Source organism: Fringilla coelebs (assembly GCF_963513975.1).
Source record: "Fringilla coelebs genome assembly, chromosome: 4".
In the NCBI taxonomy this organism is placed as follows: Eukaryota; Metazoa; Chordata; class Aves; order Passeriformes; family Fringillidae; genus Fringilla; species Fringilla coelebs.
The window spans coordinates 42,862,002-42,886,991 of record NC_140032.1 but is presented as its reverse complement, the minus strand read 5'-3'; the positions used below and the strand labels follow the sequence as shown (position 1 = coordinate 42,886,991).

Genomic DNA, 24,990 nt, shown 5'->3' with positions numbered 1-24,990 from the left:
AACAGACCGGAATGAATTATCTGATCTGAAATATGGTCTAGAAGAAAGAATCATGTAATATTTTAGATATCCAAGCAGACTAGTAGCAACACCAAGAGCCCTACTCCCAGTTTTTAAGACAGAATTGTGCAGCACAGTGCTAACAGGATTGTAGTGATTAACAGATCGGCCAAACCTCTTTTGAACTTCAGCACTGTGTTTGGGAAGATATATTTTCACTTACCTGTATGATGTCTGTTTTAGGACTCTGGCCTTCCCATATTGATGCTTTGTAATAGCTTTGCTCAAATTTAGGTGTATTGTCATTCACATCTTGAATCAAAACTGTCACTCCACAGAACACTGAAGTGAAGCTGTTTTCAGCCACAACTGTAAGATGTATTTTACACTTATCTTCATAATCAAGGTACTTTGGCTCTTTTACTGTGATTGTACCTGGTTTATTAAAAAAAAATAAAAATTTCAAGATGTGACATATTCATTCAGGAAAAAACATGTACAAATGCAGTTATGAAATTCCAAACATATATGGTCACCTCCATTGAACACATGACAGAATTCCAGCAAGCTTGCCATTGTGCCCTTTTTCTACCTACCATCACCCAACATGCTAGCTACTGAATAAATCTTGGATAGCTGAGTTTTCACCAACCACCACTACACTGGCAATTTCCAAAAACGAAGCCAATTTACTAGCAGAGGAATAGAGACACAGTGTCTGCATAATGTTTCTTCCTCAGCACACGTCAGTGAGACAGCCATGTCAGAAGAGACTTTTGTCCTTCATCTGACAGTGGCTACATCTTCCCCTCCACCAAAATCCACATCAGGCAGCAGCTGTAGCAATTTCTGTATCTGACTGACACACAGGCAAAACACTCACTCCTTATGATGCAGCAAGCCCCCTTCCCCTGAGCTGTCACTCCGTCAAAAATAAATAAAGAATGAAACTTATTGAGATGACCAGCACAACTGGCCACCTCCACATTAAACATGAAATGTCCTTGGAAATCCATAGACATTGTTTCAATATTCCAGAAACATACTCATAGTTCTCCATTACATCTAAGCATAAAACATACTTGATTTGTATATTAATTTTCATTATAATTCAAATTCAGTTTTGCATGGGCTTTTCAGTAATAATGTCATGAATCTTGTTATCCCAAACTTGGGCTATCATAAGAATGTATCAACTGTGGCTCCCCAAAGTAGTGCTTTCTATTTTTTATTTTCTAGGATAAGCAAACATTAAGTATTGTTTATGAACCTGCATCTTGAACATAAGTATTTCAAAGGCATTTTCAGCACAACACTTTAAAATATCACATTCTGTTTACAGAGAAAAGACAACAGACAGTGGCAGAAGAAATACATTTCCAGATGACAGAGATCAAACTGAAAGGATCAAGTGAAGACTGCCACAAATAATCAAGTCTGAGGTACACCGCCTAGGAGGAACACATGATAGAACCAGAGTTGCTCATTCTTCAGAAGTGCACTTGAAGAAAAAACAGGATAACAATCTTCAAATATGCAAATAACAGAGGGGTTCCCTTTGTCTTATGTCTACTCTTACTAGATTAAGAAGTCATAAGTTTAAAACATTTCAGCAAACATTCAGATAAATGTGAATAAAAATTTTCAAATTGCCAAGACTTTCGTAGACTTTTGAGAGGGTTTGCAGAATCACTGTCCCTGATGGTTTTTAAGGACAGTACAAATTTCTGTCATATTTTGGCATAATTGATTCCCCTCCTGCATCGGAGGGACAGACTAGTTCATGTCTTTGAGTCACCTCCAACTCTTTCTACAATTCTACAGCATAATAAAAAATTTGAAAATGGTATAGAATCTTCTCCAAAGTGTGGTTAATTAACATTAGGTTAAGCTAGGAAAGGCAAGTAGAGCAGAGCTTTGGCTGTTCAGAACATGAATTACAGACGGCAAAATTTTGGTAGGGCTGAAAATACTTCTGCTGTAGAAGCAAGGGTAGAGAATTACTGGTGTCAAAATTATGCTAATGTAAGCACTGCTCTTCAAAAGTCCTTAAAGGTTGAACTTCAATTAATTTTTTTCTAAGAAACACAAGAGAGGCTTCAGAGGAAAGGAAACAGAAGAAACCACAATGGATCAAATGTCTCAAAAGAAGGCTTGTGACATTTACTGCTATAGAAATTCCACTCCTGTTTGTGAAGAGAGTGCTTATGAGACCCTTCAAAGCATCACATAACCATTTTTCAGCCCAGCTTGATAAAAAAAAAGAAAATACCATTTGAATTTTCTTTTTTTTAGGTGATATTGGAGAAGATTCACTTCTTCAGTAAAAACCTGTCTGGGTCTAAGATGTTCTTTAAGGCAAATCTCTCTAGTTTTATTTCAGTGAAATAGGAAGGACTTGAAAATCAAAAGTATGCACTTCAAGCACCCCTCATCTAAAAAAATTATTCTAGTGGTATGCCATTTGTTGCCTGGAGACATCATGATAATCAGAGGTTAAAGTCTTCAGAAACTCAGGGATAAAGCTATTTATTAAGGGTACAAATATTTACACTGTTTCTGAGGAAAACTGCTTACACTGTCTATATGCCATCCCAAAAAGAGAGACTGCAGCTATTCAGAAGGCAAATGTATTGCAGATGTTTAGGAGCTGAGAGGTAACCAGAGTAGCTGGGCTCTCTTAGAAGCCTTAGAGAGGAGAATGTAAATGTACATGGGGAACACCTCACCCTTCTGCACCTGGAATTCCTGACAGAAGAGCAGGTGAAAGCAGAACTGCTGCAGAACACAAGTACAATCACAAAAAAAACCCAACAGACTTGACTTTAAAATGTGTTGATGTTTGCCTGAAACAAAGAGCATTAAAATCAACAAGCGTCTAATGCTTCTACTTGAGAAGTGTTAAGAAGGATTTTGTTTATTGAGTTTTTGGGAAACCGCATGATGAGAAACAAGTTGGAATCAGCCTGAGTCACAAAGCAGTAGTTTATCAACTCCCAGCACCTGGTGATCAATAGTAAATCAGAACTGAGTGTTTTAAACAGCTATACTGGCACTTAATTTTTTTTAACCTCAGGTTTACGACAGTGCCAGGATTTATTAATGACCCGCTCATTGAAACAGAATCATTACTGGGGAGTACTCTTAAGATATCTAGCCCTTGTTCTTGTGGTAGGAACTTGCTAATGCTCCAAAATACACACAGACACTTGAAAAAAACTATAAAATGTACCTGTAACAGGGTGTATGGAGAATATTTCCTGGTCACTGAAGATGCTATATTTTATGTCTTCTCCTGTAAATTTGTGTTCATAGGCTTCTACTGTTAGAAGGGATGTACCTATGGAAGCAATAGGACATTTTCATCATGTTAACCTAGAAGGTTTTGTTCTAATTTTACAGTATTGATATAAATAGCAGATACACAACTACATACTGGGTTAGGTGCTCATTCATTAGTTTAGTACACAATAAGAATAATTCTCCATTATTTTTCCTATATTACAAATTTATAGACAAAGCCCTGTCTATCCCTCCTTCCTCGGTAAATTACACATCTGATAACATCTTTGCCTGCCTAAATAAAATTATGAGATTTAACTTTTCCTAATGGCAAACTCACAGGAATCATTTGACTTCTCTCTTATCTGAAGTCATATCTAATTTTTTTTTGGTTTTTGGTGCATCATGTCACCCACAAGTGGCCAGAAAGAGGTTTTTTTTTTCCTCCATTTATCAGGATTCAATTTGGGTTTTTGAACAGTACCTTAAATTAAATATCCTTCAGAATTTTAATTATTCACCTTTCAACAAAGAGAAAGAAAAGATGAAACTATCTGCATAGCTATGTGTCAATTCACATAGAATCCAATTCCATGAAAAGACCAATAATTTAGTATAGAATGCAGGAGACGTGAAATACAAATCCTATTTGAAATGAAATAAAAGGGAAAATGTGGAACTCAATAAATTATCCTGCTCAGAACCATCACATTTAACAAAAATATAGTAAGTTCAAAAGGCATTATCACAATCTCCAAATAATTATTCTTTTCAAGTGACGTACAAACTTGTCTAGCATATATGGCCATTGATTTTAATGTTTTTAATTATTTAATTAAATTGTAATTTTTCCTTGCAGCTGTGGTGGAAAGAGGCAGCCTGAGTCTTTCAAACAGCATTAGAGGCAACTATTTATTTTATTATATCACAAAGGTCATAGTCCGTGTCCTGAATGCCACAGGAGAAGACTTTAGTATAAAAAAATGAGAGGAAACATTGCTATTACAACAATCCAATACCTTTTTTATTTCAGCAGTTACATATTATGTTTTAGAAACCAGAATTTTTCTATTAAGGGTTTACTATTTGCTCTCAAAATCTATCGGCCAAAAGAAAAAGTATGCCAATTTTGACATATCATTTTCTGTACGTGTCAATATACTTGTAAGATATTTACTAGAAAAGCTCTGGAATCAACATCTATCTGTTCAATATATAAAGAGAGATATATGAATGCTGACCTAGAGTTTTTTTAGGAACTAAAATGAGGGGCTGTAGGTTGAATTTTCATTGCCAAGCAACTTTGGTTTACTGCAGAAAGCTGCAAGGACAATCATTCACACCATCCTCAGAGCAGAGTTAGAGATAAAAAACCCCAAGGTCTGAAGAATATCCCTCTTTATCTTTTAACACTCTCCGGATCTTTTTGTTTGCTTGTGTGTTTAAGAAGAAATACTACCAGAAATAAAGGAAGCAGCAGCATTTCTACTTGAATCCTTGTTTTTCAGAGGCTATGTTAATAAACTCTTCTTCTGAGTTCTCATATCCTAATCTTTAAGCTCCACATTTTTCATGCAGATAGAATTGTTTACAACTTCTTTTTAGCAGAGTACCAATCTCTTGTTCTGATACCCTTCACAGAAAACAATTCCTCCAAACTGTGAATTTTTACAGTTCATTGTCAAAAAAATATGACCAAAGTCTGAGGTCAGCTGTGACATAAACAGGCCCCATACAGATAAAGAGTAATAGAAAATGTCCATCTGCTGGAACTCGCCATTCCAAACACATGCAATTCAGACATTGCCTCAAGCAGAGGTCACACCATGTAGCCTTAACAGAGAAAAATCAGGGAAAGGGAGCTTTCTCCCTGCAAAACACATTCAGCCCTAAAGATAGAGCAAGGCAGCAGGGAGATCAGGTTCAAAGTCAGATCAGCTTGAAATGCTAGGCAATTGATGTCTGAATTAGTAAAAAATACTGAAAGACATGAAAAGTGATGTAAAATATGTAAATCCAGGGTTTTTTTCAGTTTAATCACATATAGTCTGACTGCATATGGAATTATCTCAAACTGTTTTATACAGCCTAGATCCCACCATTATGCCTGCAGACACAAAACCAAAACACAGCAGAGTGAACAGCATTTGCCTACCTGGCCAAATCAGCTCCAAAACACTTGCTGAATTCTTTTTTAGGGCATATATGTTTTATATATGTGGGGCTTTTAATGTATGTCCTAACACCAGCACAACACAGAGCTGCTGTGTCACTGTAGCATTTTCTTCTTTCTTCAGTCCTCATTATAGTAGTCTCTTTTCACTGTCCTCTGCCATCTAACCTCTGTTCATCCTTGCCATTATTTCTTCAGACCTCTTAATTGCCATGAAATGAAAAGCTGAGCATGGAGATAATGATTCAAGAACCGTCTGGACACAATTCTGTGCCGTGTGCTCTGTGATGACCCTGCTTGAGCAGGGATGTGGCACCAGATGACCCCTTTGGTCCCTAACCCTAACCCAGCCTCACCCATTCTGTGATTCTTTGACTTAAAGAATGAGGAGATATATATTTGATATCTAACAGAAAAAGAAAATAGAGGAGTCGAGACGTTTTACTGGTGAATCTGTCTCCAAGTGTTATGCAAACAACCATTCAATTAAAAGTTGGGTAAATAATAGAGGTTTTTTACTCTCTGAAGAGCACAGTCACTTGATTATTTATTAATTAGCTTCTAAGTGCCTGCTGTAGAACAGTTTATAATATTTAAAGTCATTAAATATTCAATATTAAACAAAAAAAAAATAGAAAAGTGGGGTTTTCTAAAGGTCATTAAACTTGGAGGTTAAACACTTAAAGAAAATGTGACCACGAGGACCAGTTCCTGAGGCACTTGCCCATTTGATTGGTTTAGACTAAATTAAAACTAAGGACCCTTGGCTTTGGTTTTTTGTTGTTTATATTATTCATATTTTTTATTCTTTTTAAAATAAACGTAGTGTTTTTCCTCTCCATCAGTTAAGGCAGAAATAAAATTATGAAGAAAAGCCACATTTATTAATACCAGTTCTACAAATAATCAGTATGTAATGTCAATCTTCCCTGGACTGAATACACTGGTACCATTCACATTTGTAGGGGTCCCAGGATCACATCTATCCTATAAGCTAACTTCTATGAGAGTTTTAATTACAACCATGCTTTTCTTTCCCACTGAAATGTAAAATATTTGATATTTATTTATGCTTATGAAAAAAGGAAAATAGTATAAACAGAGACAAACAGTACTAGTATTTGGTAAAATCTCTTATATTCTTAGAAGAATTTGATCTTCTTAGCAAATAGAAGTATTATTAAACACAAACTAACATTTTGTGATCAAACCCGCCTGTTTACCCTGAAGCTTTGCTAAATTTCCTTTAATCAAAACAACTTAAATTGAATCTTAATTATATTTCTATAGATTGAATGGGAGTACACAATGGCATTCTGATACCACAGTTCCTCGGGGCATTTCTGTAATTTCAGGCTGGCTTTTTAGCCTGACCCAGGAACACATCTACACTTTAAAAAATCTAGGATCAGAGCAGTTTATCTATTGCCATAAAGCTCTGATCTTTATTTTCTTTTGTTAAATTCAAAAATTTGGCTTGTAGTCCAAAACAAGCACAGAGGAAGGAATGGCTGAATAACCACAGCAGTAATTACTGCAACAGCCATCTTCACCCTTCAGTCTCTCTTCTGTTTGCAATCATCCAGGAATATTGATTGGTTTTCCAAAATTACTAACACATTTCTTATTTACTGATTCATAATCCAATATACAGGCTGTTACTCAAGATCTAGGAACCCACTAGTCTCACAAAACTCTTAGGATATAAGGGAATACAGCCTTTGTTTTACTGAGGGAAGTTTGCATTATAAAAGAGAAATTACTTGTTCAAGGTGAACCTTATGAGCTGTTTTAATTGAGAATACAGTGCATGTCGGATCTTTAAATACGTCTGCCAAAAAAAATAGTGAGATTTTTGGACAGAAATATGTGAAAGCCATTAATTTCTGCCCTTCATCAGGACAGAACCAATCCCTGATGCAGGAGAAGATGCCTCATCTAATTGGCTGGAGGGACACCTACCAATGTTCTTTGAATTATAAAAAGTAGAGCAGTAATTCTCATCAATATCCAGAACAAATCCAAATAAATCTGTAAGCCCCTTGTGACAGAAGCTGGTTGGTCTATAGGTGGCATTCCATAGTGCAGTCTCTACCTAGAGAGACACTGCAGAAGCATGTCCAAGTGACCATGTACCAATGGCCTCCGGCCTTCTCTACCCCATCCTACTCCCCTTTCTCCTTCTTCTGCAAAGCCTAAAACTTCAGCAAGGTATTTATGAAAGCTACTACAGTTTGTGAAGGGTTTTGTGAAAACAAGAAATGCCAGGTTGCAACTGGTTCCCAACACTCATCTGAGCTTGTGTGCACTGCCCAGTGAAACAACAAGTAAATGCTGTGCACCCATCATTAAAGTAATTTTGCTAAATGCATGAACCCACTGATGATTAGACAATGCCTCCTCCATTGCATCTATTTTCATGCCGGTGCATTTGAAAGGGGCAAACAGGTTTTGGCTACATCCAAATTAACTTTTCCCTGCTGCTGCACATAAAAAAAAAGGTTTGCTTATACTATTCACTACAATTTCCGTTCCAAAAGGAGGGGAGATTGGTGACTACAAGAAGAGGGATTTCATGCCCACCTGCTGCACTGTTCTCAGGCACACTTGCTTCATACAGGCTGTGGCTGAATGAGATCACCTCTTCCTGCTCTTCTGTAAAGATAATGATCACAGCTGTGGCTGTTCGAGGTGTGATGCCTTGATCTGAAGCTGTCACTAGCAGCTGGGTACTGAAGTCCTTGGAAGCCAACGGCTCCCGAAGAATGATGTCGCCTGTCTTCACATCGACCTGAAATACGGTTTCTGCCATCATCAAATTAAAAACAACAGCTCCATTTAATCCCAGATCCACATCCTCTGCTCTCACAGTGGCTACTGTCTCATTCACAGCAGTTTCAGCAGGCACAAAGACCCTGATAGGATTCTGCAAAAAAACAGGATCATTGTCATTGACATCATTAACATGCACCACAACACTGACAGTGGTGCTCCTTGGAAAATGGGTGCTACAGTCACTTGCCACAGCCCTAAAAGTGTACTGGGACTTGGTCTCCCTGTCCAGTGCCTTTGTAGTAAAGATGGATCCTGTGACACTATTGATGGCAAACGCTCCATAGGTGCCATCAATAAGGGAGTACATAACTTCACCATTCAGGCCAGCATCTTCATCAGAAGCAGAGAGGTCCAGGATGGCTGAGCCTTCCTCCAGGTCTTCTGTTACAGAGATTTGATACTGGGTCTTCACAAACAACGGGCTGTGGTCATTTTCATCCAAGACTGTTAGATAGAGCTGTGCAGTGGAGCTTCTCGAGGGACTGCCTAGGTCATGGCACTCAATTACAAGAGTGAAATTGCTGACGTCTTCTCTGTCTAAGCTACGAGTGGCCAGCAGCTTGCCTGACGTGTTATTTAGTGTGAAGTATTCTCCAACATTTCCACCTTTCAAACAAATAAAAAATTAAATGATCACAAAAAACTACTTTTAAAAAAGAACCCCTTGTGAATGCTCTATCCTAATTGCAATAACAAGGTCCAATGCTCATACAGCTGGTGTGCTCATGTGCCTTTCACATATTTTATTTCTCATACAAATTAAAACCTGTATTTCATTTAAATCAGTGAGTGGCTATGATAGCAAATGCAGAATGTCATAACAATTTACAGACTGGCCTTTAGGCCAGATGCATATCATTTTTCCCAAACCAGCCCACCTTATAAAAGCTCATGCATCTATGCTGCTCCATGAAGTGACCTCTTCCCAACCTTAGTTACAAATTCCACAAATCTATAAAGCATTGCTGACAATTGTAATTGCTTTCTCCTAGTTCTCTTCTACAAACCTATCTCTTGGAATTCAAGAGTTGGGCAAGGTCATGATTCAGGAGCACAGGGAATAAATATGAAGCAGTCAACTGAAAAGTCAGCATTTTCAGTAACAGTGAATGGCTTACATACTATACAACATGCAGAAAGACCAAAGGTAACTAAATTAAATGTCATGGAGATCACAACATTAAAACCAAGAAAACAAAGGAATTCATAACTGTTTCTTCAAATAAAAATGTGTTGGTTTTTACCACAGTAGCTCTCTGCCTACATTTGAGCTATTGCTGAGAGCTACAAACCAAAGTAAGCACAGCAAACTTGTACTTGTCCAAAGATACTACAGGAGGTTTTGAACAGCTGTGGAGCTTACATTGGCATAGTGAAAACAGGGAGAGTTTGGCAAGATGAAAGCCAAGTATGACATTACTAATTGCTGGGTGAAAGAAGCTCTCATGAAATAAAATTTTAAAAATAGCATTAAATAAATAAATTTCAATTAATTCTTGGGTATATTTTCAAGGGAATATTTACATTCAGAATTCTACAACTATAACGAAAAGGACAAAAATTATACCTTCATGATTAATGCCTCATTCCAGCATTTGGGTTTTTTTGTTTTTTTGTTTTTTTTTCTCTGTTCTGCACTATTTCAAATCCAGAACACAGAATGAAAGTATGCCTGGGAAGTGCTTATTAGTGCTGACAAAAGCGTGAAAGATCTCTTTTCTTTTCCACATGAAAGAAGCATGTGGACAAGATGGGAGCTCAGGAGGCCTGGTAAAGTCAAGACTAGCCTAAAACTTGGATGCTGCTGTTTAAATATTTCCCTGATTTAAACTAACAGAATGATGGAATATAACTTACCAGTTATTTTGTATCTTAGAGCTCCATTATTGCCAGCATCCATATCTACAGCCCGGATAATGTAAACAACAGAAAGCTGTTGGTTCTCTGGAATAAAGATCCCAGAGGGAGAAAGAAGAAATGTGGGAGAGTGATCATTTTCATCCAGCACTGTGCAGATTACTGTCGCTGTGCTTGACAGCGACGGAGTTCCACTGTCCCGAACCAAAACTAAGATCAACAAAAAGAAAGCAATTTTCATTGTTTGTGGTTGCAACAATAGGTGTTCTTTAATAATATCAGAGTAGGAGAATTATTTGTGCAATGCAAAAAGCATATGCTCTTCTGTACTGGAAAATCTTACCACATGCATTTAATTCAGAAGGCATGAAAAAAGTAATGCTGATAGTAACGCCTCACACACTCTCACTTCCCACTCTAGAGGCATTCATAGATACTTCACACTGCTACCTTTAATACTGAAAACCTCCTGGGTTTCCCTGTCCAGTGATGCAGCTGTTATGAGTTCTCCACTGTCCAAGTTCATCTTGAATTTCTCATAACCAGCTCCTGGTAAGATTTCATACTGAAGCAAGGAATTCAGCCCTTTAAAACAGAATGGAAATCTTAGTAAAACACAGCAACTCTCCTCACATTCAGGTCTACTTATTTTTCTCTTTCTTTCCCCTCCAGGTTCTTCTGAATGACAATTCCATACAGTTCCTGATCAGACCTACCAATTGTATATAGTGCAGGGATATTAGCCTTCCCATCTTTCCCCAGGAAATAGGCTAAAACTTTTAAAGGTTTTAGAAACCTTTCTTTCAAAGTTACCCACCTTAGTTGGACAGGAAATGAGATTCAACATTCTTACCTATTATGGTTGTAAGATAATTCCTTTCATATTTTTTCTAGTTGAAACATCCTCCCAAGGAAGTATAATGTCATCTCCATCACACCTATATTATTACCTAAAGGATTTGACTATTGTGCCCTTTTTTTTATATATAATTTTCTTACATTCCAGTCAACGATTCTGTGTTTTTCCCACTGAGAATTAGTCCTTGAGTAGGGCAGGGACAGTTGGTATGCCTGAAAAATTACATGACACTTCTAGTCATATGCAAACACTGCCTGCCTGTTCTCATCTGCTGCAGTCAAGCACAAGACAATCTGCACTGGATTTGATGGAGAAACACATGTGAGAGAAGAAACAGAGTCTACAGTTTTTAACATAGTTGACTTCATTTGCCTTTAAATAGCTTTGTTAAGTGGTTGACAGTGCTACTGAAATTTGATTAAGACAATTACTACTGTGAATGCATTCACACCTAATATAAGTCAAGGGAGGGATGTATACAATACACAGCAAGAGGAAAAATGACTTACAGAAATTCTTTCACCTTTACAGAAGAAGGAAGAAAAATCACATCAGTGAGGACAGTCAAGGTGAATGTCTTCAAAGTCTCAGGTTATATTTATCTGATCTGCCCATAACAGATATCATTCAACTAAATTTTAAAAGCTATTCACAGTTTTGCCTGCATTTATCTATCCTTTACCACCAATATGCTACAGAAGAAAAAAAGAGACACAAAGCTGCAGGTCTGATAGTATTAGCTTCTTGCCTCCTACAATTGAACTGCTTCAATACAGTTCCTTCTCCAACAGATTCCACAATGGACACAATTCACAACCAGGGCTGAAAAAACATGGGTACCATCCAAGTTGACTATTTCACACAATGCTGAAGTTAAAACTTTTAACCCTTAAAGAACACAGATATGTGACATATTAATTACATTTATTTACCAAGCATTTACTGACTCCTTTCCCATATCCAACTGCTAGGAGTGTAAAGTACCATTAGGAAGAAGCTGCACACCCTGCCTAGAAGAGGAGTGTGCTGACTCTACACATGCACACACCACAGCACAGCAGCTAGCACATTTGCACTCAATCCAACCTGCTGGTTAATTATTCAGTTGCACTGGTCACACTTTAGGAGCTGAAATTGCAAACTGAAATAAAAAATGTCCCCCCTGCCCCAAATCCAGATTCAAGTCTCATCTTCATAGGACTTTACAATAATGTCTAATGGATGGCAGTAAGCCCTGTCTCATAACTCAAAGTCAATGGTTCCTATTAACCTTTTAAGATTTTTTTCCTAAGGCTCCAGATAAAACTATTGAACCACAGAGGTGCACATCAGCTTAAAAGGAGACCTTGCCAAATGCCAGTTTGGTTTGCTAGTTTAATCTTCTGCAAAGACCTACTTCAAGAAAAAACCCTGACCTGTCTTAAATATGCTGCTGGTATCTTTGCTTTGCCATGTGTATTTTTCCAACATGCATATTTTCCAATGTTAACGTCTTTTACACTTGCATATGATGATGTTGAGCTGTCAGATGTCAGCTGGGTAGGGGTGTGGGCATGAAGGGCTCCCTAAAGGTTCCCTAAGTCAGGCCACACAGAGATGCAGTAAGTGCAGGTGTTATAATGTGCAGGAGCAAGGTAGCTGAACAAAAGTTTTCAGGGATATTCACGTGAAAGAAAACCATGCCAAAGTCAGAAGTTTTACTTTCCCCCAAACAGACCCCCTTTCCAGTCACAGAGAATGAAGAAGAAAGGAAAATAAAACAAAAAGTTGATAATGACTGGTTCCTCCCAGTGGTCACACAAGGAACATGCAAAATGAACAAAAAATTGTGATGGGAGAAAGTCCTCCACTGAGACTATGCAAATATTAATGGGATGTGAACTGCAATTCAAAGAGTGTGCTAAGAAAAAAAGATGGAAAAACAAAAAAGAGGACACCATGACAGGAGTAATTTTATTCCAAAACTGTGCTCCAAAAACATAGGAAAAGTGAGTAGCATTATATTTATATGACTCCTATATAAATCAGATTTTCTTACATTATGAACATCACTTCAATATTACTTTGAAACAATAGTATGACACACCCATGACATGGGGCCAAATCATGCAAATGTAAGAAAAAGACCCAACAGAAGGACTGTGGTTACTGGAAAATGTACTTAAAAAAAACTAGCAGGAAGGAACCATCAGCCACAACAGTGCTCTAGCCCAAAGTGTCTGCACAGGCAGGCACACACTGTGCCACCCAGTACTCTTGGAATGCCCTTCCTCTCCACCCTGCCAAGCCACCCCGACTCCCTCCCACTAACTGCTCTGGAAAGTTCTTTTCTGCTGTATTTCCCACAAGATGTGAAAAAAATATAAGGGATGGAAAAGGAGGGAGAAGAATTCAAGCAAATTCTCAGTTGTCTCTATCTTCCAAATCTTTCTTCAAGTATCACCTTTTTTGTGATCCACAAAAGAAAGAAAATATTTGGAAGAGTGAGATACACAGGCAGACTGCAGTACAGCTCAGCTGTTATGGAGATCATAACAGACAGGGATACCTACACATTCCTAATTTCTAAATTCTTTACATACCTGTGGGGAAATGTCTTTTCTATATAATACCTCTACTGAGCCCACATTAGCCTTTTGTAATCAACACCTGCTCTACATTAAAATTACAAATCTTACTGAATACATAAGATTATTTTGCTAACAAGTTCCATCATCTGTTTTTAAGATAGCACAGTCTTACACAATTCTAAAGAGAGTACAGAAAATGAATCCACTTGAAGTCATTCACAGAGCTGAAACTACCTTTGGGCCAAAGATGGCAGTATTGTAATATTTAACTCTCTTTCCAGATTTTATTATTTATCACACAGACCTTATATAAGTGCTCCAGCACACGGACTAACTGTAGCATCATATGCTATGCATTTTAGACAGTTCAAAAGAGCAGGTAGTTGAAGAACTGGAGGGAATTCTTTGTTGCTTAGCAGACTCTCTCAGGTTTAGTCCTTACATGTGATTCTGAGGAGATGAACCATCCCCACACCTTATTTCTCCATTCTGTGTATTTCTGAAAAGCAATGCATTAACACTCTTTAGCATGTAAAGGACTCTTTAAAACCCGGAGCAGCTTCCACTATTCCTTCGCAGCTCTACCAGCTTGAAAATCTTGGATGACAGTGCCCCTCTCTGGTCAGAAAAGATAAGCGCACATTTGCCGGCTCTGTTACAAAACCAGGACTCTTGACTAAGTGATCTGATTGGGAGAGACAAAATTTTCAGATATTAACTTAAAGTTGAATATTGTTCACTGATTTATAACCAGAGAACGTTGGATTTCTTCATGTGAAACCTACCATATGCCGTGTCCCACAAGAACACATTTTGCATTTAATATAACCATCAGAGCTGAAGCTAGCACAAAGTCTAAGTCAGAATAGCTCCAAGCTCTAATTAAAGATTGAGAGTCTGAACCAAAACTCATATTTGGAAACTCAAAAGACATACATTACCTTGGGAAAAGCACAACAGCTGTACACACAAGGCACCAAGATTGGGTTGGTCTACTATGGTCCACAAGTAAATTACAAGCAAAAGGACACAAATTACCTGCATCTTGGTCCACAGCCTCCACTCTTGCAACAAACTCCCCTGGATCTCGGTTTTCATGAACTGCAGTCTCATACAGTTGCTTCAGGAATCCCGGGGTCTCATCATTCACATCAAGAACAATGATGGTTAGAACTTGTGTGGCAGAGAGAGCTGGGCTGCCATCATCAAGAGCCATGACTGTCAAACTGTAGCGCTCCTGAACCTCGCGGTCTAGAAACTGGGCTGTAGTTAAGAGTCCTAGTTTAAAGAAAAAAGGTTTTTAAAAAGTACCCTGGTCCAGGTTAGGATCCCAGTTTTTCCAGCACTTACAGCTTCAATGTAACATCACCATGCCACTGCTGAAAGGCCTCTGGACTTTGCCATCATTCATTACCTTTGATTCCCTCTACAGTGCTAATTGGCCCAGAAATACTGCCCTTGGCATCCAGGGAAATTGGGATTCATGGAAAACTCAAGTGAAGTTCAGAGATTGCTTTTTATTTAACTTTGGGCTTAACTTTTAAACTATATTTAATTTAAATATTTGTCTTCTTTTGCACATAAGTTATGCAGTTAGGAGCTCCACAAATCAGTGTCAGCTGCATCACCTAATAGATTCAAAATCAGAATAAGAACCAGAAAATATTACAACAACTAAGGTGATATTAGCATGTGTGAGAGCCTAGTACAATAGTTAGAAAGCAGAGAATTTCAGAGAGCTGAAGAATGAAATTCATCAGCACTTTGAGCCTCCACTGAATACATTCCACCCACAGCATAATGCAGACTTCCTGAACTCAACTTTGCCTTTCCTACCAACATATCATAACATACATGTGTGCACATGCTTTAGTATGCATCATGCCAAAATTAGAATTAAGTATTTCACTGCCTGCATTTTCTTCCCACCTTCCTCAATACACTATTGGAAGATACAGTACACCTACAGTACAGCCTCAGTACACCTACACAACACAGTAACAGTGTTATGCCAAAATTTTTGAGCTGAGACTCACAGTGCTTAACTACTGTGCTCTGCACTGCCCTGTCTGTGTGGTGTTCTGCCCAAGGCAGTAACTCCTGAGGACAATAAGTCATCTGGGCAGAGTGTCACACTAACGTGGTATTTCACTATTGTATGGTATGCACTCCCAAATGTTACTGTGAGAATCACAACACAAGAAACCCCAGAGAAGAGAAGTCATGGTACCTGTGATTTTATCCAGTACAAATGCTTTGTTTTCATTGCCTGAAAGAATGTGATACGTAATTTGTCCATTTCTTCCCTCATCAGGATCCTTTGCAAGTATGTGGTGTACAAGGAAGCCCACCTCCACATCCTCCATGACATAGGAAAGAGGCGAAGACATAAAACTGGGACTGTTGTCATTGATATCTAAAATAACAATTTTGACAGCCAGGGAATCCAGCCGACGATCAGTCAGATTTATCGCCTGGTCTTCTGCAAACACCGTCAAGATGACAGAACGAGTAACCTCCCTGTCCAGTGGAGAAGCTGTGGTCAAAGTGCCATACAAAGGGTGAATAAGAAATGGATTTTCACCTGTGTTACTTATTTCTAAGGAATACTCTATTTTGCTGTTCAGAAAACTGCCATCTCCATCCTTTGCATTGAATGTGTAAACCAGAGTGCCAACGGGTACATTTTCTTCTATGCCAATCACTACAAAATCATCTTGAAAATGTGGAGAATGATCATTCTTATCTTCTACATCAATACTTAGGAAGACAGTGCTATTTTGTGGGGGGTTATTATAATCCTTTATAATAACTTGCAAAAGAAAGTGTGAATCTGTTTCATAGTCAAGCTCCTTGGAAAGATAAAGGTCTCCTGTCAAGCTGTCTATTTCAAAATGAGCATTATCATCTTTAGCAATACTGAAATGCAGTTTCCTGTTAAGTGCTAGATGGTTACTCGATGCCTTCAGAGAATCCAACACTTGTGCAGGCTTAAAATTTTCAGGTATGACAAAGTGCTTGAAGTTCTGAAAGAAGCCAGATCTCCCATTGGGAAGTGGGATCACCTGCAATCAAAACACAAAGACTACAATATTTTCCCACTATTATTATGAATATTGTAATGTGTAGTGGGCTGGCCCTGGCTGGATGCCAGGTACCAGCAAAGCTGCTTTCTCACTCCCCTCTGCTGCTGGACAGGGGACAGGAAACATAATGAAAGTCCATGAGCTAAGATAAGGACCAGGAGAGATCACTCAGCAAATACCATCATGGCCAAAACAGACTAGAAATAGAGATATTAACTGAACTTATTGCAAACAAAATCAGAGCAGGATAATGAGAAGCACAATAAGAGCTTAAAATAAGTACATTAAGAGCTTAAAAAGACCTTCACCCCTCCCCTCCTCCTCCAGGGGTTGCAGTCAGTCCATCACCCAATGCTTCTCCTGTTGCTCAGGGAGAGGAGTCCTGTAACTCTAACTGCAGGAACAGCATTTGCCTTGCCTGGACTGAAGCTACAAGATATGCAAAATTAACCATCTTTAGGGTGACTTGAAAATAGCAGCCTCAATGACATTCAGCCTCTGACAGAGGAGTGCACAGGTGGCCTGGACAAAGCAGCCCCACCGTGGCTCCATGAACAGCAGGTGGCTGTCTATGGAATGAGCACATGCTGCATTTGACACTCCCATGAAGAGCAGCCCTGTATAAATCAGCACAAAGAAATAACATATCCTTATACAAGGTTATAGAGACAGAATTTAGAAAAGAGAGCAACTTAGTGGAGAAAACAAAAAAGTCTACTTTCTTCCCCACTTTCAGTCCCACTTGATATTTTTCTCTCCGCTTACCTGGTTATTTTCCTCCTATTTCCCAGTGTTTCCAATGATCTCCTAAAGCACAAGCATCATCTATTTGCAATACATGATGCACAAGCATCATCTATTTGCAATATGATTTGTTAAGAATGCTGTTGTGCATTCTTAACAAATCAAAATGAGTCTACCTGCTCATTTCCTCCCTCAACAGAAAAGCAGCTAAGGAAAATTACCATGAGACAAGCTGCTTACAATTTTGAACTTCTTCCTTTTTTCAGTTTATTTCCCAACTTTCTTCCAAAGTTGGCTTTATCCTTCAAAGAAACTAAGAATTTAACATAGTAGTTCTATCTGTAAAACATAAATAAGTACCTGGATGTAAACAGCAGCACGTCCTTGAAGTGAAGGCACCCCCTGGTCCTTGGCTATCACCATCATTTTGTAGTCAGATCGCTCAGCATGTGACAGAGGCCGGGTTGTTCTTAACTCTCCACTGACAGCATCAATCTGGAAGTATCCTATATCCTCTTCTGTGGGGTAAAAATGGATATGTGTTATTGCAAATCAGTAACAGCTTGCCTCCATAGTACTAAACAATGTAATGAACAGTGAAAAAGGGCAGGACCCAGAGGAAAGGAACCTGCTGTACTCATTTGGATCTCTCTGGCTTGTTTGGGTCACCCCCTCTTCATTCATTAAGTACATAGTTATTATAAACCACTTAGTGTGGATTTAGAAAAATATGGAGAGAAACCCCATAGAGTACTAAAGCAACAGCCCAGTTTTGTACCAACTTTACTCACACCAATGGTGTGTGCTTCAGGAGGGTGAGAGATAGCCCAGGACTGGTCCTCCTATTTCTAATCTTGGCAGACGGGGCCAGAGAAAGAATTAAGTCTTAGTCTCCAAAGCAGCATGAAGGGTCGAGTATCTCCTGTGACTCGCAGATTACGGGGCCAGCAAAGAGCACTGTTGGCCCCTATGACACACCGTGACTCCAGCCATGCCACCTGCCCTCCCTGTGCTCTGTACCAGCAGCCAGGTGGGGGTAGCTCCAATCTTACAGCAAGCTGTTGCAGAGCAACATGTGAATATTGGAAATGATGCTCATATTTTTCATCGAAGACTGGTGGCACTCTAATATTAAGTGGCTTTTAATTGAAGTTATTACCTGCAGCCACATCATTTATTTGAGAGTTGCAAAGAATATTTTTACCACAGATGAATAAATAGCTCTTCATGACTTAGAATTAGAGAATCATTCAAGTTGAAGAAAAGATCCTTAAGATCATCAAGTGGAACCTTTAACCCAACTGCCAAATTCCCAAATACATGTCCCTAAGTATCATGTCTACATGTATTTTAAATACCCCTGGGGATGATTACTCCAGCACCTCCCTGGGCAGCCTGTTCCAATGCTAGACAAACCATTAAGCAAAGAAATTTTTCCTAATATCCAATCTAAACCTCTCCTGGATAAAGAGACAGACACATAGCTCCCCCATGTTTAAGAAATAGAATACAAATTACTTTCAAATTTTAGTAAAATGGGAAAGTATCTGTTACTCTGTATACATCACCAGAAACTGAGAAAACCACAATTGTTATAAGTACTTCTCTCTTAGAATACTATCCAGCTTTACTAAACAGCTTTCTGTTATGTGAATTTTTAATAAGGTGCGCTAGCGGGTTAAATAAAGTCATGCAGCATAACAGCCACTATTACAGTAAGCAACTGTGGTAAAAATAAATTCAGTGCAGATGTAGCACACAAAACACACATAAACAACTATATTTCCATAGGCACCTAAGTGAGCATGAAGTTGTTTATGTTCTCCAAATCTGCACATTCAAATTAGTTAACTGCACATATAGATGTTCACTTTTGTATCCAATTACATCATCTGCAACTGTAAAATATTTGCACCTGTAGCATTTGAATTAAAAAACATTTAGCAAACTAATTGGAAAACTGGGTTTTCACAACCAACAAATAGGAGTTTTTTCAATACTGTTCTGCTATTTTTTGCATGAATATAGCTTTCTAAATCTCCATCAGTCCTTTCTGAGTTGAGTCTTGCTGTCTGGAACATTAACAAGGAAATTGCCAACAAAAGGAAACAATATATAAAGACAATTATATTGAATGAGACAGTCTTGCATTTTTCATGGTAGTTTCAAAATATTAAGGCTATATTATTCTTTTCATAAATAGCTTTTGGTTTAGTTTCCTGGTGTGGGTCCCAACAATATGTCTGCAGTCACAGATCTGCTATTTTGTTCTATATAATGTTTAATGACACGAAATCCCAGCTAAGCAAAAGTCACAGGAGATACGAGAAACAGAACACAATGTGAATTGCATGCATATATTTTCAGTATTTTGCCAAAATCTTACACTTACTAAAATTCAAATATTGCATGAAATCGTTTTGTGCATATTTTGGTGGCAAAAAAGTCTGAAAATATTGGAAAGAGACATTGTATAAAAGAAAAACCTTGGGACTTTCATTTTGTAAGTGTTTCACATTTTCATTTTTCATCTGATGCCACACTATAAATGAAATGCCCCATGTCTGGCTTTTTAGTATTTTTATCAATTTATTTTTAAAATGCATTCCAAGTGTAGCCGTTTGATTGAAATTCAGAAAAATCTTTTACACTGAGAAATAAGTTTAACCCCTACACAGCATGTTAGCCATTGGTCTAAAAGCTCATGCTCACTGCACTTCCAGAAATATTTCCTTAGCTCTCATCTCCATAAGTCACCTGAACTAGACAACTGCTGCTCATATCGAACACCCTAAATATGTCCTTTTGTATCTGAGGACAAAAGAAAGAAAGTATAGGAGAAATGGATAAGAAATAAGGAAACTAGAAAGAGCAGATGAAGCATGGAACAGAAAAAAATTGAATCTCTGAAAAACTAGACTCCAATGGCCCCAGTCTCTTCTTGAGCTTAAAAAGTAACCTGCCAATAAATACATATGTTTTTACAATTAAATTTTTCACCTCTGTCTTGTCCAACTGTTGGCCAGACTTTCATTTACATGAGGTTCTCCAAAACTCAGACACTCTTTCAGCTCTGTGCTCTCAAAGATGATCCGAGAAATTGTAGTTTAGAACCAAAAAGAAAAAAACAATGGTGCCCTGAGAAACATCAAGTAATGTGTTACTGTATACTTTGGCTGGCTGAACATTCAGGCCTTACAGAAACTGGCATTTAGGCAAAATGGCCCAGAAAGCAGACAGAAAATAGCACTAGAGATTTCTCAGAGATTAGTGACCTCAGCACACGGTGATAGTCAGCTATGTATTTTTACCTAATTTCCTAAACAACCATTTCTTTCCTAGGTGTTAAAATACTTAGTGCCCTGACCATGTCCTTCTCCTTTGAGATGATGGAAAAGTTGTTGCCTTTGACAGAAAAGAGGAAGGCAAGGCCATAGCTCCCAAAGAACCTGAACATGATGAGGGCTTGTGCAGAAATGTAGCCCTCTGCAAGTCCATAAATGCTCCCTGAACACTGTTTGCAAGTCATTCTGGAGAACAAGGACTTCTTCACAGACACATGGACAGCACTTGCCAATTTGTGCATGTTAGCAGTGTAACTAGGCTTCTCTTGGCACTCATGTAGTCAAGGGCTAATGTTGCATTCACATAATTGCTCCAAATATAACTGCAGAAGCCTCTGTCGATGCTAGACTTACCACACAAAGCAGTAGGTTCCAGATGCCCTATAAATACTAATTTCTGTTATAAATGCTATACTATACCCCATTGACAGTCATAAAGAAGACCAGGCAAATCACTTTGCGACTGCCAGCATCATTAAGGAATAAGCAGTACACACAGCTGGGATTAACTCCCTCTGAATTAGTGATAACACAGAAGTGGAAGTAGGGTCATGTGACCACTCACTTCCAGGCATATACATTTTTAAAGGGTGGTTTGCTTTGATTTTCTAGGAAGAGGAAGGGGCATTTTGAAGGAAACACTTCCCTGTAACCTAAAATTCATCTGGTGTGTAAACCTCATAGTTCTTTTACAGATTTACCCTCATGCATTTTGTTGGCATCTGTCACTAACATTCCTACGTAGCTTAATATATTGCTCCTATCTTGAAATTTCTTTAAGATCTCAAAACCATTAAAAATTACCCAGCAACATTTACAAGCTTAACAGCTGACACTGACACTTGCAGCTCTCCATCTTGTGGCAGCTCCACAACTGAAGAATAGAGCACTGGTCTGCATGGAGTTCTCCAATTAACCTGCTGTCTCTCTGTTTAACAAATATGGCTGTAAATCAGATCATGTTTCTTCTTCATATTTAAGTACTGAACAGTGTCCCAGAACACGAAAATACTATTTTAAATATAAACCAGGCAAAAACTTCACCATGAAACAGAAGACCAGATGTTAAAGGCTGTGAGCCAACTAACAACAACAAAAACTAGTATCAGAGAAGCTCAGCTGTTTCTGGATTTGTTTATCAGGAAAATATCTAGTTCCAAGGCTGGGAGGGATTTTTAGTGGTTTTTTGCATTTGAAATGGGGGAAGATGGGGGTGTGTTTGCTGCTGTTTTTATGTTTTTGTTCTTTCCAAAGACTGCTTTTGCAAGACCAGTCATATTTCGTGTTGCTAGTCATTTTTGTAATTTGAACTCTTATTTACTCCCCTCTGGGGGCTCTAGAGTGAAGTCAGTAAGAAAATCCAATGTGCTGTTTAAAGAAAGAGGATATAGTTAGATACATGAACAGGCAGAGACCCCTGAAAAACACATACTGTATTGCCTGGCCATCACTCTTCAAACAAAGGGTTGCACAGTACTGGTTCCCTTTTTCACAAAGGAGAACTTTTTTGTGCAAAATATTCTTACTCACAATGCAGAAGTCTAAGATACCATCCAATTCCCTCCGGAATAGGCAGTCATTTATAGCCAAATTAAGGGAATAATGTATTCTTGCTCTGATGAAACTATAAGATCTACATGCAAATTACCATAGATTACAAATCCCAAGCTTAAAAAGTATTGATTACATTAAACTGGTAGAATAGAGCAGAAACCAAACAAAAAAGAAATAGTCCTGCTCCTGGTAACTCTTACTGTTTTGAAGCAATAATGAAGGAAAGCAGGAGGAACAGACCTGTTTTCCTTCCTGGTTATAGATGGAGTTCTCACTTCTATGAAAGCATAGTAAGTGGTATGCAGCAGATCCAGACATCACATCTATGTCTCCTACCAGTATTAATGCCCCAGTCCCACTCATGTTCTAACTTGGAATGGCTCTGTTATTAATTTCACTGCAAACAAAACTGGATCCTACCACTTACCCCAGAAGTAAGCTATTACATGTAGGAATTATGGGGAAAACTAAAGAGAACTTTTAAGGGGCCACGCTATGTCAGGTTAACACACTGCTAAACAAAGGGTGAAACCTGAACTAAAAACCACAAACCTCATTGTTTGCCCAGATTATCTACTGATCCCTCTGATCCCTGTCTCAGACTGTCACAAACTGTTATTTTAGCAGGAAAGTTTTCAACTGGTCATGGGAAAAGGGAGATAATTTTTCCTTTAAGATGTTAAACTGACTGAAATACTAAACTAAGTACAGTAAAAGATCATGGTCCTAGTCTTTTCTGAGAGCTGTTTGAACACTCTTTAGCCAGCCACAGAAGCAACCAAACCACATGAAAGATGGGGGAGAGAGCAAAGGGAGGAAAGGCAGCTGCTTGCACTTCCTTAAATACTTCGTAAGACACATGGTGGTGCTGATTCCTATTTACAATGGCAGCTTTATCCTACCTGACACAAAATAAACATAAAATCTTGTATGATACATTGCTTTTCTAAAATGCTAGTTATTTTAATGTATCTTTTTGTATTAATCAACCCTTGAAATTCTTACCTGATTCTATTGAATATAATACAACACCGTTGTTTCCAGAATCGAAGTCTTTTGCAAAGATGGTGGCAACAAGTGTCCCTGACGGCTGCCCTTCCAAAACCTGTCACCAAGCAGTTCATAAATGATTTGCAATTATACATGGATAAAGCCAGTCTAAAAACAAATCCCTTGCCATAACACAAGAGTTTAGCTGCTGCACTATATTCCATTTCAGTAATATTTAGAGCGTGCAATGAGCATTTCGGGAGATGGTTAAACAACAGAGCTCTAGCAACCCTCTGTTGCAGTCTGTATAGAGCACTAACTCGAGCATCTTTACTATTGCAAGCTCAGAGGTCACAAACAAACGGGATTCCACTGCACACATGAACAGAGTTAGGCTCGTGCAATCCTTTAGATCCGGCTGCGCGCAGCACCCCGGTTTGGAAGGGCCCGCAGTGCGCGGTGCGGCCGCAGGGTGGCGCTGCGCGGTGCCCTGCCCCACCTGTCGGCGCAGCGCCCCCTGCGGGAAGCGCGGTGCGTGGTCGTTGCGGTCGCGCACGGCGATGCGCACGGCGGCCGTGGCGCTGCGCCGGGGCCGCCCCGCGTCCGTCGCCAGCACCCGCAGCTCGTGGTGCGCCTGCTCCTCGCGGTCCAGCGCCGCCCAGTTTATGATTTCACCTGACGGCCAAGGAAAAGGGGGGAGAAATTGAGTTAGGTGTTTACTGTGCGCTAGCACTCGTCTTAGTGTGTGCAATTATGCATTTAATTTAATGTGAAATACTGATACGTGCCCTCTGATACACCTGATCACTGACATGTAAACCTCAGCCTTCCAAATCCCATCCTGCAGAAACATTCTGTCAATCACAGTTTTGCATATGTACTTTAGTGCCCTATTGACATGTTTTACTGTACATTGGGTGCCCCAGAGCAAAGGTATAAAACAGCTTGAACCAAAGTGCTGACCTTCCAAAGAAATCCATCTGGCCTTCACCACACTCCAGGACAGATAACACATGAGCACAGAGGTTTAACTGCTGACAAGGGGCCTTTATTAATTACGTACATTAATCATAAACCCTTATGTCTCCCATATATTCTGGTAAACCCAGCAAATAAATCCAACCAATATTCTCCCTGTCTGCTTAGCCATACCCAACATAGCTGGAGGTTTGTGGTTGACCAAAGCTCATCACACAGGTAACCACATGTTTTTTAAAAACCTTCTTGGTTTACTCCTAGTATTCTGTTTGCCTGTAAAGTTCCATAAGCGTACTCAAAAGCTGCTTTTATTTTGAGATTCATACAGAGAAATTCTGGGAAAGCCTTTTTACTCCCCATGGGGACTGGACATCTGGAAATAGGAATTTTAAACAGCAGATCATCGCTTCCTACGTAGCATTTTGCTAAACTGGATTATTTACGGTGCCTGTATCCCTTGAAGGATTCCCTTCCTTTAGGCTCTCCCTGCTCTGGTCTCTGGTGTTATACTGTGTAGACATAACCCCTACTACTTGAGGCATTTGAGATTCACTGCAGAGTACACCCTATGCTGTGAAAAATTTCTCTCAGCCAATTTGACTTCTTTGACGCCGTGTATAACATGAACTCAGTTTTGATGTCAGTTACAGAAGCATTCACAAGTATTTTAAATCACTTTGTCTAACTTCATAAGTACCTTTATAGTTACTTATGGCTG

The 24,990-nt window shown here is 38.9% G+C and overlaps 1 protein-coding gene across 1 annotated transcript in view; it reads right to left on the bottom strand.

Moving 5' to 3' along the window:
• Positions 1 to 24,990, bottom strand: part of DCHS2 (dachsous cadherin-related 2) — a gene marked incomplete at both ends in the record, with an annotated part of 104,452 nt that overhangs the window by 13,051 nt on the left and 66,411 nt on the right. The window contains 10 exons of the mRNA XM_084203860.1: positions 224 to 435; positions 3,233 to 3,340; positions 8,039 to 8,896; positions 10,148 to 10,357; positions 10,598 to 10,732; positions 14,615 to 14,854; positions 15,807 to 16,641; positions 17,767 to 17,924; positions 23,310 to 23,409; positions 23,794 to 23,969. Of these exons, the coding sequence (XP_084059986.1) occupies positions 224 to 435; positions 3,233 to 3,340; positions 8,039 to 8,896; positions 10,148 to 10,357; positions 10,598 to 10,732; positions 14,615 to 14,854; positions 15,807 to 16,641; positions 17,767 to 17,924; positions 23,310 to 23,409; positions 23,794 to 23,969 (3,032 nt within the window). The remainder of the gene's footprint in view (positions 1 to 223; positions 436 to 3,232; positions 3,341 to 8,038; positions 8,897 to 10,147; positions 10,358 to 10,597; positions 10,733 to 14,614; positions 14,855 to 15,806; positions 16,642 to 17,766; positions 17,925 to 23,309; positions 23,410 to 23,793; positions 23,970 to 24,990) is intronic.